This window comes from Corvus kubaryi, unplaced genomic scaffold (assembly GCF_017639235.1).
Source record: "Corvus kubaryi isolate FWS band 111438036 unplaced genomic scaffold, C.kubaryi_AGA036_p1.0 split3-73, whole genome shotgun sequence".
Classification (NCBI taxonomy): Eukaryota; Metazoa; Chordata; class Aves; order Passeriformes; family Corvidae; genus Corvus; species Corvus kubaryi.
Window position 1 is genome coordinate 25,730,884 of NW_024582091.1, and position 15,531 is coordinate 25,746,414.

The following is a 15,531-nucleotide window of genomic DNA, read 5'->3' on the forward strand; positions in this document are numbered from 1 at the left end:
TTAAGATACACCCTCTATGGGGTATGTCTTTCATAGGGCCTTCTAGGCATTGCAGTTCTCTTGCTTATTGTTTCATAAATGCCATACCTAAGACAATTTTCTGTGTCCCAGCTACTATTACGTGAGATTTTTGGGACAGCACAAAAATGGGAGAAATGTGGTGATAAACCTGGCAGTAATAGTTAGAAGACTGGATGACTTAAAAAAAAAAAAAAAAAAAAGTAAAATAATCCCTCTTGCAATTACCAAAAGGTATATCAGTCTAGAAGATGCTTCCTCTTGGAGAATGAAGACTTTCTGTCACAGCTGGATCTGTGAAGATAAAACCTACCCAAGTTTTATGTGTGTTTCATGTTTTTGCATGTGAAAGATTTTTTGCAGTATAAAACCTGAGTTTTTCTTCCATGCTTTGTCTCCCAGCCCTAATACTATACAACTTCCCCCACTCCTACCACCTTTGCTTGGAGATGACAAATTTGTACTGTTTCTATGGTTGTACATAGAAGGGGAAGGAGAAGATTCTTACATGACTTTAGTAAACACATTTATCATAAAATGAATCACAGAATGGTTTGGGCTGGAAGGGACCTTACAGATCATCCAGTTCCAACCCTGCTGCCATGGATAGAGACATCTCCCTCTAGACCAGGTGGCTCAAAGCCCCATCCAGAATGGTTTGGAAGACTTCCAGGGATGTGGAATCCACAACTTCTCAGGGCAACCTGTTCCAGTGTCACAGTACAGAATTTCCTCTTAAATCTCTCCAGTTTTAGTTTGAAACGATTCCCCCTTGTCTAATCACCATCTGCCCATGTAAAGAGTTGCTCTCCCTCCTTTTTATAAGCCTGCTTTAATTACTGGAAGGCCATAGTGAAGTCTTACTGAAGACTTCTCCAAGCTGAAACTGGAGAATTAAGATAAACTACATATTTCAAATTTCTTATACAGAAAAAAAAATGAGTAGGTGACTTATACAAAAGTATGTTTTTGGCACAAATCCTGTGTGGCATAAATGAAAACTTTCCTACTGGCAGATAATTTACTGATTATGTTTTATTTTTCATTACAAGAACTGTTATCATAAAATGTTTTTGTGCTCTGTGTTTTAACTGCATATTTAGCTTGATTTTCACTTTCAAAAGGAGAAACATAGGATGTTACTAGTATTCTTTCTTATTGTTTAGAATCTTTTAAATTGATCAGCTTCATTGAAATTGTTCTTGGCTGAAAGCCTAACACATTTTTCTGCATGATTTTCATATAAATGCTGAGGAAAGTTAGAAATCAGTTATAAGAAAACATTTGGAGAGTGGGGGAAACAGCCTTTACATGTCTCTTCCTGGGACACTATTTAAAGATTCTGTTATATGCAAACAGAGCATGTTACAGACCTTTTTTTCCCAACCAGATGGGTCAGGACATTGTTATGGAAGTATGGTGGATGCATGGGTTACACTTTATTATCATTAGTGATAAATCTAAATGTCTAATGTTTAAATAACTTTTTAGATCTTTAATGAATATCCAGAACTTACATGAGGACCAGTAATCATTGATGCTGTCTTAGACTAAAATGGAAATCTATGAGTATTTGTGATTTAAGTGTAGTGTGCATTTGGTTTCTCTTTGGGAAGAAGCCTAGTTGCTTTAAAAATTCAGCAATTAGTATGGAGTGTTATTAAAAGAGACATGAGATGGAAAATTTGTAACTCTTATGGAACTAATAAAAAAACCCCTTTTCTTTATTCAGCAGCCACTGTCTTAAGATGCATCTGTGCTGCAATCATAAATTTGGGGACAAATACAATTTTTTTGGACCAGGCTTTTGGCTATTTTGAGTTCAGGTAGCAATTAGAAAGTAGCAGCGCTTAAATCTCAGAAAAATGAGGTTGTCAATGTATATGGATATTTCTGGTGGAATAGCTATCTTAAAACTTCTGGAATGCTTCATAGTGAATTAAGCTTCTTGATATGCTTCATTCAAAAGGCATGTTTAATTTTCAGTTAAAAGAAGAACATAAACACATTTTCAGCCTTTGTAAACTGTAAACAGTTTCTATGTTTGCAAAGTTTCTTTTGGAAATTATTTGTATGATTTGCCATTACAGAATCAAAATCTGTGTATCTTGTTCAGAAGTCTTTTCTATTGGATAAAATAGTAGTGTGTTAAATATAAGTACAGATGGAGAGTAAGGGCTTTCAGAAAATTCTTCTGCATCTACAATTACTAATAAATCTTAACTGTCTATCAGTTACAGCTATGATCTATCTCACTCCCTTCAGTATAATCTTACTGTCCTGAGAATGCCACTTGAGACATTAAAAACTGAAACAACCCAGACCCGACAAGAGAGCTTTGATATATTTGAAGATGAAGGACTTTCAACACAAGGGGGAAGCGGTAAGAAAGCACATCTAATTAAACTGATGTTGGTCATTTTAAGTACATTGAGTGTATTTTAAATTTGTTCCACTTAGGTTTACTTTTGAGAAACATTCAGGCCTTCTGTTGTTGTTCAGTAGTCTCCTAACAGTTGTGAGTTAATAAAAGGTTTTGTAAAGTGTCACTTACAGACATTTCAATTTGAACAGTGCGATTTCTAGAGGTGTGTAGTCATTGTTTTAAATTACATCGCAACTCAGGGAGATGACTGAGCATGCTGACATTTTTCAGCAATTGATTACTCAACTGACTTCTGAGTCTCCTAACAGGAGTGAGTTATAAAGAGAGTGGGAAGCAGTAACCGATTAAGTACCAATACATTTTTTCATTTTAGATTGGAGAATACTGACAACAGAGGAACTGTACAAAGTTAGTGTCATCTTGCTGTAGCAACCCCTGTCAAGAAGTCTAAGAAAAATTACTCATTTCAGTTCAAAACTTCAGCCTTTAGTTTGGGTCTAACATACTCATAAGAGTATAAAGATGAGCAGCCAGACAGAAAAACTGTTTTCTCTCCCATTTACTTTGCATGCCCCCACACACACACGTACAGAGAAACTTTCCCCTGAAATTCTTAATGTTGGATTTTATTCTGTTGAATGAAACTCCCATCCCCCCAAGAAAAAGATATTAGTAACATGATCATATATATCAAGATACCAGAAACTGGTTCTCAAATGCTACAATATCAGAAAGGACTGTAAGGAGTAAAGAGAGCAATAATTCCTCTTCTGGAAAGACTCATATCTGCAACATCCCTCAGGAATCCTTACAAAGGCACTGTCTCTCTTATGTCTTTGTAAAAACAATAGGAAATGAAGATGCCCTAACCTTGACTCCATCAGCAGTGTGTGCTAGTCACATATATATTCATAGAATATGTGTAACAAATAGCCACCTGTCATTTAAGAATAAATTGTCACCAAAGAAATGCTGCTAGGAGTAAGAAAAAGGGAAAAATTGCTGGCTAAGTGCTTGTGACCAGCTTCTGCTGAGTGTGTAAACTCACAAAAATATTTTGGTTACATGAATTTTCCCTGGGTTTACAGTAATTTGGGTCTAGGTACCAATAGTTTTTTCAACAGCTGCATTTTCACCTGTAGTCTGTAAGGAGAACTCATCTTTTCCCTCCAGCAGAACATTTGACTGCTGCAGTTCTCTGCTATAATTGGTGTTCATACTGCTACGATATAATTTGTCCTGTCAGAAACTTCATTTGAAAAAAGTGTACAAAACTATAGGAAATAGTATTCTTATCCTCTTTCTTCTGTTTTAAGTTTCAGATTCATTCAATTCCCTCTACCACCTTTCAGTGGCAGTTGTCATCTTGGTCCTTGTATTTGGAACAGAAAAAGACTCAGATTCCAGATATATTAGAAACAGAATTTTAATTTGCAGGTCTACAATAGGTGTGCTTCTCGGTGTTAGTGCAAATTAGGGAAACTGTGTTGAATTGTGTGAAAAAGGATTGATGTGCATTATCTTCCATAACCTAGCAGGTAATTAGAGGTGACCCAGAACTGAGAAGCTTATAAAGTCCTCCTATAAGAGCATTTTTGCCTTAACTGGAATTCACAGCTTGTTTTCCCTTGTTATCAAATCTCTTGGTGCTACTATGCAGACATCTCTTTTCAGTACTGAAGTATATCAGTAACTTCTGCATGAAGGCACTCAATCACAACAGTGACTGGCAACTATAAAAAACTGCAGATCCTCATAAATGCTGGACTTCAGCATGTGCCTGGAATTATATGTGTTTGCCAGCCTTGAGGATGCGAGTAAATGATACACTGAATTGCAGTCAAGGGAAAATCAAAATGAAAATCCAGTGTCCTGGATTTTAAAGCAGTCCAATGCAGGTGAGCTTGTTTCTTAATTGCTAATGCATTTTCATTGTAACAACTTCCTAGGTGTATTTGGGATTTGCAGTAAACCTTACGAAAAGTATGTGTGGAATGCCAAGCTTCTGGAAGCAGTAAGAACTGCTGTTCATCGTGACTGGCTGCTGTATATTATTCATGGATTCTGTGGGCAATCAAGTATCCTTCTACTGTTGTAATGAATTTCGATTTATCAATTTAAAAAAAAACCCCAGTTTGAACATTGAATTATTTCTTTATCATATAAATACCATTCAATTTTATAATTATTGTTTGGCTTTCGTTTTCTTTACTTTTCTAGGTATTATGCTAAATAAGAAATATAGTTATTGTAAGAGGGCCCTAACACAGGTAGACTGCATTTTCATTGGGGGTCTTTTTTAAGCATGGGGTTTAGTAGTAAAAAGCTTGAGAGGATTTTTAGGCTCAGCTGCATTTTTTTCATAGATGTTTGAGGAAAGGGAGAAAAGCTAAGCAGAACTGAATTGCTGACTGATCTGGTTTCAGCTGCGTTTAAACCATGACACTGACATAGAAATGCTCTCCTACTAATCTTCTCTAAAACATTTTTTAATAACTGAGATTTGCAGAAATTCTTGTATTTACTGTCCTTCTGTTGAAGACGATGATAGAACTTCAGCCCTGCTGTGTGAAGAGGTACATGTTAAAGTCTCTTTTCTTGACTATATACTGTTTTAAATAGTTAAATGGGTCTATGTACACTGTAGCAGGAGGAGCAAAAGTCCAAATGCATACCACAGTCCAAAGAAATGTTGTGTTATGTGATAAGAATTTAGTGTGTTATGAAGACACTGTAATTTATTCCTCAACAGTATCATGTTAGTTCAAAATTTCTGGGGAAGCAAATAGAATTATGAAGTTAAGGTTAGTGATGTCTGCAAAATTTAATTTTGCTTTTTTACAATTGTAAGACTGTTGGTCATTGGCTTAGTCCCCAGACAAAAAGCTCTATCTGTTTCCACATACCACTGTTTCATTTGTGGTCTTACTTGATCAAAGCTGGATCTGACCACCGACATTATGCCTGCTTAGTGTGTGAGCAAATGTCTTCTTTCCTCTTTCTTGTGTCTCCCTCACACTGAGGAAACAGTGATAGAATCAGATGCCTAGTGTAACTATCAGCTTGTTTTTAGTAAAATATAAAGACTGTAGCCTGTTTGCCTCTGGCTTTCAGTTGTTGTTGCTTAAGTAGTTGCAAATTGATCTATTTTTCTAAACCAATAATTACAGGGTGACGAATATACTTCATCTGAAAATGAAGCTCCCAAGTTTTAATCCCAGTATTCACAAAAGCAGCATTTGCAATGCTAGGTATATCTTGTATCTATTTCACCTCCACTGTCATTTCATGAAATAGAAATGTTGCTTCTCTTCTGTATGTTCTGAAAAGTGGGTGATGTATTGCAATGTAGAGTCTCTTTTCAAAGTTCTTAAAACCGATTGTTGGAAAGGGCAATGTTCTCTTCCAGCTGCAAAATAAATTTGGAAGTGATGCTCATCACTGTTAAGGTGATTTTAGTAAATCAGATTATTTCAGTTTCATACACCTTTGTTAGAACTTACTTTGGTGTGCATAAGGTAAGTGAACAAAAAATTGCATGTGACGTGTAAACCTTAACTTTTCTTTCAAGAGCTGTTAATATATGGTCGCCCTATATATGTCACTCTGATAGCCAGAAGATCAAGCAAATTTGCTGGAACACGTTTTCTGAAACGAGGATCAAACTGTGAGGTAAATAAAATACGATTTTAGGGGTTCTTTCCTCCTGCCCCTCCCCAGTATGAAAGCTTGAACTTGACTGACTGAAGAGCTGGTTTAGAGGAGTTTACGGTTTTGGCTATAAATTATGCTATTAGATAATTTTATCACATGTATCATTGCATTTTTCATTGGCATAATAAAGTTGTTCTTAAAATAATAAATTTAATAGTTCTAAATTGGCACTTGTTTTGGTTTTTTACACTTAGAGATGCTGTTATTTCCCAAACTGAGGGGAAAAAAATAAAAATATGGTAATATACATTAGGGACAAGTGGGAATATAACCTTCAGTGTTGTTCTCACTGCTGTGGTTCAGTGTCTCACAGTTTCTTTGTGCTCTGTTTGTAATGATCAATACTCTGTACTGCATGCGACTTTGATGTCATATCTACATCACTTGTGTATTTTTGTTTGGTTTAGGGAGATGTTGCTAATGAAGTGGAAACTGAACAAATACTTTATGATGCTTCAGTTATGTCATTTTCTGCGGGGAGTTATTCTTCCTATGTTCAGGTTCGAGGGTCTGTCCCTCTGTACTGGTCTCAAGATATTTCAACTATGATGCCTAAGCCACCCATAACACGTGTGTACAAATTATTTTTTGTGATAGATTATGGTTAGTGCTGTATCCTAAAGGAACATCTGAGAGAATAAGTGAAAACTGAATTTGCAAAAACAAACAAATTGTCTAGGCACTTGTGCTCTGGGAAGCCATCATTTAAGGTTAAAAAATTGAGAAAAAAACTTCCGTCTTAGACTTCACATTCAGAAATTAAATAGCAAGAGTTTCTGTTTGAAAAACTTTCTTTGTACTTACTTTGTGTATGAAGTTAGCTGCATTTCTCTTAGTATTGTGGGTAAAATATTAAACCTGTTGAAAATGGTGGAAATGTCTGGGTTGAAATTAATGGGGCCAGAATAATTATTCCTCATAAGCATTTCATGAAAATTTAAGAAGTTGCCTACAATTTGGCAAAGGGAATATTTTTTTAACAGCTTTTGCATGATGTCATTACTACCAGAGAATTAATACGTCTTTTGTGAAGAGTACTATTAAGGGAAAATTCCACAGCTCACTTATTATCATCTTGAATATATGTTTGTTTCAGTGGACCAAGCAGATCCTTATGCACATGTTGCTGCTCTTCACTTTGACCAAATGCTTCAAAGATTTGGCTCTCCCATTATTATATTGAACCTTGTGAAGGTACAATATTTTTAATATGTTCTATGTGTTAAATGTTTAATATTATGCTTCTTTCTGTAGAGTCTCTGTGTAATCTTGGTTATGTTCTAAACTAGTATTAGCTTATAAGTAGAATATTTTCTTCATAAATCTCATCCTACAGGGTATAGTACATAACTCTGCTTCCACTACAGCTCTTCAAAAAAAAAAAAAATTCCCATGTTTAGAGACTTCTTACAGTAACCTTTCACTGTTCTTTTCAGGTTTTTGCTATTACCCTTTAGCTGTAAGTCCGAATAAGTTAACCACTGAATTTAATTTAGCACTAAAAATTACTAAAATAGTATGGTTCTATGCAAAGTGAGGTTTGTAGGCTTCTTGGCAGGTAGTAGAGTTTGAAATATTTGAAAATATTATGGCAAAGACTTACCTTCTGTTGTTTGCTTCCATGACTCTGCTCTGTGTAGGAGTGCTTTTAAGACTGTCCAGGAGCCTGTAGGATCAACGTAGAATAGTGTTTGTTGACAAGAAAATGTCTCTTGCAGCCATAGCTTTTAAGAGCCATGGTGATTGTGTGAATCTGGGCTCACGTGACCTTGACATGTGAATAATTAATTGCTTTGAGTCACAAGGCTTTTGATGCAGTGACTGACATTGCCTTCCCTTCTTTCCCTCTCTGTAGATGTTAAATATTAAGATGGTAGAATTCATTTTCATTTATTACTCTGTGTACCTTGAAAACATTAAAAAAAAAAGAGCAAGGAGGGCTAAGGCCTCTAACCTGAACACCTTTTTTTTTTGGATGTATCTGTTGCTTTTACACCAATGCTGAGGGCTTCTCTCTCAAGCCCTTGATTTTTTAAATGTTGATGAGGTATATGTCCTCTTGTATCTGTCTAATCTAGAAGCTTGTTAATTAGTAATTAATTTATTAGCAGTTTTTATAGCTTAGGTTCAGGATAGGGTTTAGTTTGGGTGGAGTGAGAGGCAAGCCATACTAATATAGAGTGCCTGCTTCAAGGCGAGGTTTGATGTTGCCCTGAGCAACATGAAGTAGTGAGAGGCATCCCTGCCTATGATAGAGGGTTGAAACTAGATGATCTTACGGTCTCTCCTAACCCAAACCATTCTATGGTTCTATGAAAACATATGTTATATTCAGGCAATGGCAACAGAATTCTAATTTTTAGAAATTATTGCAAGACTGGGAGATGGGAGCTGTTGTTCCCCATCTCCTGCCTCTAATGGAGAAGAATTTCTCTTTGTCCTCTTGTACTCAGAACTGAATGTGATGTTTCTCTTTCTGCCTATCATTTTGCTTCTCTTTTGTCATTCTCCATTTCATCTACGTTGCCACTTTTGTTTCTGTGTGTTCTTTACTCTTACAGCATTCCATTTTGTAGCCAATGATTATGCACAGTTGAAACAGGTCACTTTTATTACAAATACAGATAAATTGTCAAAAACCTAAAATGTTCAGATTTTTCTATCTTTTCTGTTCTTAATTTAATTGTACTATTTATGAAGAACTGCCTGCTGTTGTTACAGCTTCCACTTTTGATTTCCATTATGTATACATGCATGTATGTGTGCCTGTGTATGGGTTATATACATTTGTTAATGAAAATTGTGATGTTAAATTCCTTTTCTTTTTGCTGAAGGAACGTGAAAAAAGAAAGCATGAAAGGATTCTCAGTGAAGAACTTGTTGCTGCTGTGACATATCTCAACCAGTTCTTACCCCCAGAACATGCAATTATATATATACCCTGGGATATGGCCAAATACACTAAAAGGTAGAAAAAATCCTTTCTGTGCCAGTGCTTGTGGCTGCCATGCACAGATGGAAGCAAATGTTACTGAACAAAACAGCACCTTGCAAACAAAACAAGGGACTGTGATTCAGCTTACATCCTTTTCTGTAATCATACATTCCTTTTGTAATCATACATCTTTTTCTGCCTCATTCATATTTTTGAATCACAGAAAGTTTGGTAGAGAAAAATTAGTGTGATGTAAATATCAAGGAGTTTTAGGTTTTTTATGTCTTCTGCTTCTAGTTTATGTAACATTTTTATCAAAAAGAAGTAAAATTGCTCAGATACAGTCAGTCTCTCTTTCCTGTAAAATCTAAGAAAAATATAGACATAATTACTGTTGGATGAATAAAGCTGTGATATGGGCCTGTTTTTAAATCATTTTTGTTATGGAAAAACTTTTCAAGTAGTGAAAGTTTTTTTAGTATTAATGTATCTTGACTGTCTCTTGTTTTTTTTTTTTTTTTTTTCCCCTTCTCCTCAGCAAACTTTGCAATGTCCTTGACAGACTGAATGTGATTGCAGAAAGTGTAGTAAAGAAGACTGGATTTTTTGTAAATCGACCTGATTCCTACTGCAGTATCTTGCGTCCAGATGAAAAGTACCTCTAATTTATTTGATGCATAATGAATAGCACTTATTCCTTAGAAAGCTGTTTGGAATTTCTATGTTTATTAAGATACTTCTTATTTTAAGACTTACTAATTTGGAAATCACTGAATGACTTCTTTTGAGGCATACCAATAAGATAATTGCCATCTAAATGTTACTGAGTCTGTTGTTGATCAGTGGATTTTATGGTATTAAAAGTAAAAAGTTTAAAATGTTTTTTAAATATAGAAACTGTATTTGTTTAGACTTCTGCAGATGAAGTCTCTTGAGTCCCTGCAAATCCAGAAGTAACTATTTGTCACTGATATGATCTGTTATTTTATAAACTTATTTGAAAGTCATTCTGTTTTGTTTGTCTTCCAGGTGGAATGAACTGGGAGGTTGTGTTGTTTCCACTGGTCGTTTGCAGGTACTAAAATATGCTTTATTAGTTCATAATTATAGTGATGTAGATCAACACTCCCAAAGAACAGTGAACAATTTCCCTTAAATACCTGATTGGTGACTCACAGACTGCTCTTAAATCAGTATTTATGGTACACATTATTACTGCTGTCCTTCCCAGAAATTTAATTGGGAATTAGGGCCTAAAGTTCTTGCATGGTACCCCAAAACCTTATGGTATTGGAACTGTATCTTTGCTGGACTTAGTCTGAGAAATGCTTGTATTTTAAATTAGTTTCCATTACAGTTTAGTCTGTAATGTTACCAGTGCAGTGAAAGTTAAACCAGCAGCATTTTAGCAAACTACATCTCATAAAATGTTACACAGAAGAAGTGAGGAATAAGCATACTTAACCCTGGTAACATACTGACACGCATGAACATGGGTTACTGACATTTTCACCAGTGCTGAATTTTTCTGTACATTGTTACAGTTTCCATCACTAAAAGAAAATAAAACTAGAAACACATCTTCCTTTAAGGTCAGAAAAGTACTGACTGAAATGCAAACCATACAGTATCAAATATATACCTGAATGTTATGGTTTTATACTCTGAACACAGTGCATATTCTTAAGAAGCATTAGTTGCTTTGACTTGCCATTCATAATTTTGTACTTCCTGTAAGTTAGAGAGCATGTGACCATTCTGTACTAGCTGATCACTGGGATATGTTTGTTGAGGGCAGATAAACAGCAGAGCAGATAGAATTTGATCCCTTAAAAAAAAATCAACCCTAGTTAGTTTTTTTTATGTTAGCCTTAACAGGTTTACCTGTAGTAGGAAAGTGATTATTTTATCTTTAATGATTTGAGAGTCACCAGTGACTTACATGTAACCATTCAGATCACAGTTCGTCGCTGACTAGACATCTTGTGAGTGGCATCCAAATTGTGACTTCTTCAAGGCTGTTTGTGAGTTGAGGGAACATGCAGTAGGTGTGATGATAAAAGCAAGAATATTTTGAAAGTAGGCATGACAGCAGTCTGACGTAGCTTGCTCGAGATTAATTGGTTTTTAACTTTTATTAGAAATGCCTTTCCTCAAATTTTTGTGAAGACATAATTTAATAAGACATCAAATCATGAAGACATGATTTGATAAGACTTAGCTGATAGTAAAAAAGTAATAATCATGAGTGTAGTAATTTGTTGATTAAGATAAATCTTTTATTTGGATTGCTTTACCAGACTGGAGTTCTCCGAACGAATTGTGTGGACTGTTTAGACCGCACTAACACAGCCCAGTTTATGGTGGGGAAATGTGCTTTGGCCTACCAGCTGTATTCATTGGGATTGATTGATAAACCAAATTTACAATTTGATACAGATGCTGTAAGGTAAGATAGATTAATCGAGTGTGTCGTAGTTTTAATTTTTGAGTCAAGAGATTATGGAGAATTATGTCCATGCAGAAGAAGCATACAGTTATTGCTACTGGAATGATTTAATGTTTATTCATCCAAGATTAAAAAATCTTCCATACTTGAAATCTTGAGAAAATCCAGTCATGCTGGAAGTTTGATCTTCTGGAAAAGTATGTTAATCAGTCTTCTTATGAGATAATCTGTCTTTATTCTTTTTATATGCCTAAACTTAAAGAGAAGTGTTTTCCTTTGAAATAAATTTAAGAAAACCTCCACCCCAGCCTTTTACACTTGTTTCAATTGCTTGAGGCAAAATGCTGACTGAAGGTGAAAACTGAAATAAATACATACTTTCATGGAGAATGCCAGACTGTATAGAAGTACATCTTACCTTGCTCTTCCGTCCTTTTTCTTTGGAAAAATTTCATGGGTTTTGATTTATTGAAGAAAAGCTTTCCAGCAAAATTCTTCTTGCATATGAAGTGTCAATGGTACTTATACAAGCATCCTCAAACACTTCATGAAAACCTGCATTTGTATTGAAATGTTTTGGGGGTCAGGGTAAACTAAGCTACTTGCAAATATGCTTCAGAAATTAATGTAGGAGTCTTTAAACTGTTGTCGTCACTGAAACTTATGGCTTCATTGATGATTTTAACTAGTGGTTTGATAGCTTTAGAGCACGGAGACCTAACTTGTATTCAGAAAACACAAGTAGTTGGGCTTCCGTCCCCTTTACTTGAGACATACCTTCAGCTCCTCCTCTTTTCTTCTGTTAGTTTCCTGCGCTTGCCTGGGGCCTGGAGCCGGTATGTGCTGCAGAAACAGCCTCACCTGCAGCACATTGGTTCACTGTGCAAGTGGTGGCTCCTGGCCTCTGGCCTGGTGGCCACGGAGGGCACCCACTGGTGGCTTCCTGGGTGTGCTAGCAGTGCCTCTCATCCACCATGTCCCAGCTGCTGGGAGCTGTATGTTTACCTCTGGGAACAAATAATTTCTGCTGCCAATACCAGTTGCTGTGCAGCCTCCTGGGGCTACTGGTCAAACAAAAACAAACCCAAAGAAGTAAATGAGATTCTAATACACGGTGTCATGAACTCTGAATGATTGGTGTGTAGGCAAGTGGGGTTTGGGTTATTTCTTTGGGGGGTTTTTTGTCTGTTGTTTTGGGGTTTCTCTTTTGTTTATTTAAAGTTACTTAGCAGATGTTTCCTCCTAATTGATCTTACTGTACTTGACCTTGTACAGAAGATTTGATGGACAGCTATTTAGTTTCTACAGAAATTGATTTGATGCTCAGATAAGTGTTCTTCATCCAGATCCCTTTGAGGAGAGCTTCGGTCAGATGGTTGCTAGGTTACCTATGCAATACTGTGTCTTTGTTGGAAACTTTCTTAGGGGAATGCTTTTGTTGTCTTGTTTTGGTGCATTTTGGTTTTAATTTTATTTTGTTGTTTGTTTCTGTCTTCCTTTTCAGTCCTGAAGGACTTCTTTCTTCTACAGGTATTACATGTAAATGCCCAAGTTACTTTGTCTTCCCATACTGATGTGAAACATGTTCCCACAGGTTTAGTGGTTGGGTTTGCTTTTTAGTTTTGGGGAGGGGTTGGGGCTTGTTTTGTTCTGTTTTGGGGGTTTTGTCTCTCAACTAAACTTCTAGTCTCTTTTAGCAAAATATCATCCTTGTCATTGTCTTGCTCAAGCAAGGCATTTCTGAGAAGCACTTTTGAATGTTATCTTTTCGACTGAGTGCCATCTCCTTAAGATAGCCTCTTTTTCTGAGACTGTTGTCTTGTTTTTGTCATTGATAAAAAGCTTGTTTAATTTTTGCTATTTGGACTGCTCCCAGTTTGAATGCTGTCAACTTCTTGATGCCAGAGGACTTCTTCACTTTTTTGCTAGCTCTCCTTGTTCAAGTCAATTCTTAACCAATTCTTTTTGCCTTCTGCTTACACCAAGGTTTTCCAGCTCCAGCAAATGTTACCTGACTGCCATACACTTCTCTTACAAGTCATGTTTATTCATTTTGTACCTTTGAGCCATCATTATTGTAACTAGGGGGGTTTCTGGAAGGTTATGCTAACTTCATTCCTGGTGTACTTAACAGAAAATGTAGCCTTGAGATATTGATATGTTCTGTCCCTTCTAGTGTATGAAACATGCCTTGGTTAGTGAAGATATATTGTTTGTTTTCTCCCCATTAAGTAGTACGACATGTTAATCTTCTTCCTGAATCTATACAACTGCTTGCTCTGTTTGTGTGAACCTCTTCTGTTATATTAAAAAGTAATGAAAATCTCAAAGTCTAAATCTTCTTAGTAATTATTATATCTGAATAAAATTTCCACATATTTATCTGAATAAAGGAGAAGAAACTGTATTGCATATGCAGAAAGACTTTATTATATTTTCTCTTTAAAAATTCTATTCAGAAGTTTGATAGATGACACATTTTGCTTTTCCTTCAGATTATTTGAAGAATTATATGAAGATCATGGAGACACGCTTTCTCTGCAGTATGGAGGCTCTCAGCTTGTGCACAGAGTGAAAACGTATAGAAAGATTGCTCCATGGACTCAGCATTCCAAAGATATTATGCAAACACTCTCAAGATATTATAGTAATGCTTTCTCAGGTAAATTTAAGTGCTTTCATTTAAGCTATTGTTTACAAAGCATCTTACTCATGATGTTTCAGTAATCTGCACTATGATCTTGTGACAGAGTTCCTCTATACTATAATTTCCAGGTAATTCAGTAATAGGTATTTCTCAAATAGGTAATTCTCAAATAAGTATTCTGATTTGATGAGATAGTGATTTATCCTATGTTGTAGCATGCAGACCTTTATTTAGAAAATGCATACATGTAGCACTGCATCTGTCAGTGACATTTGTAGATCAATAGAGAAGCAGGTAGGTGTTACTGAGTGTTAAAATGTTGGACAGAATGTTTTCAGCAAATATAAGGAAACCGATAAATCTAAACATGAGTAGAAAGCTTCATGTGGAGTATTTCTAGTGATGTTTCTGAGAGCTCAAAACAAAGCAAGCTGTAGTGCATGTAATTGTTTTGTGTGAATAGGAGCTACAAATGGTTAAATCTGTGGTAGAAAAGACAAAATTCAAAACTCAAGTAAATGAGCTATTTTTTTTCATTAAATAAGCTGTAAAATATTAACTTACTCCTTTACTAGCTCATATCACTCATTGGTAGAACACTGAGTGTTCTACTTTCTTCTGGGCAACATCGCTAAGGGAAAGCCTCTTTGAAAAATGCTGAGCCTTATCTTTTGCAAAATAACAAAAAAAAGTGTTGGGTGTTTAGAAGTCTTGAAGAAGACCTGAAAGAATGATCAAAGGGCAGTCTAAGACATGTCAGAAGGCCAAACCGTGTTACCGTGTTATCAATATTGTGTCAGTCCTCTATTACTCTTTTTCACAAAACTTGCATAGGCAGGGGTAGAAGTACCTATTTTTTTTCTTCTTTGTAGTAGACCGCAATTGTTTATAGACTGTGTGAACTTTAAAACAGTGAGTTGGGCAATGGCTAGAAATACTTCAGTAATCTCTGACTTCTTTGGCTAAAATTATTGTTTCTGTGTGTATAACAATGTTGAGAGCACACAATTCAGAGTAACTTTTCTGAATGTAAATCTTGTAATTCGTGTATCATATTTGCCCAAATTAAATGGGAAATAGAGAACTTGTTTATTTCAGTCATATGGTCTCTTATTATTTGCACTGGCAATAAGGTCTGGTTTCATCAATTCTTATGAGCCAAAGGTAGCACCCTTGCAGTGTCCCCTGTACTGTGATGTAGAAGATGGAACGAATCTCTGAGCTGTTCACTTTTATGCCAGCCACTGAAACGGTTAGGTGGAAGCCTGAGCAAAGTTCTAGGTCCACATTTGGGGTTGTGGTCTGTTTGCAAGGATAGTCATGATATGCATGTCTTCTAGTAATAAAAGAATTTGTTGTAAAAAAGATGTTACAAAAAAAAG

The 15,531-nt window shown here is 35.8% G+C and overlaps 1 protein-coding gene across 3 annotated transcripts in view; it reads left to right on the top strand.

The window, feature by feature from the left end:
* Positions 1-15,531, top strand: part of FIG4 (FIG4 phosphoinositide 5-phosphatase) — a 52,793-nt gene that overhangs the window by 13,551 nt on the left and 23,711 nt on the right. For all 3 annotated transcript variants that reach the window (XM_042017298.1, XM_042017296.1, XM_042017299.1), the window contains exons 6-15: positions 2,253-2,401; positions 4,354-4,482; positions 5,976-6,076; positions 6,526-6,688; positions 7,215-7,312; positions 8,953-9,086; positions 9,592-9,708; positions 10,083-10,128; positions 11,354-11,502; positions 13,998-14,164. In XM_042017298.1, coding sequence (XP_041873232.1) covers positions 2,253-2,401; positions 4,354-4,482; positions 5,976-6,076; positions 6,526-6,688; positions 7,215-7,312; positions 8,953-9,086; positions 9,592-9,708; positions 10,083-10,128; positions 11,354-11,502; positions 13,998-14,164 — 1,253 coding nt within the window. The remainder of the gene's footprint in view (positions 1-2,252; positions 2,402-4,353; positions 4,483-5,975; positions 6,077-6,525; positions 6,689-7,214; positions 7,313-8,952; positions 9,087-9,591; positions 9,709-10,082; positions 10,129-11,353; positions 11,503-13,997; positions 14,165-15,531) is intronic.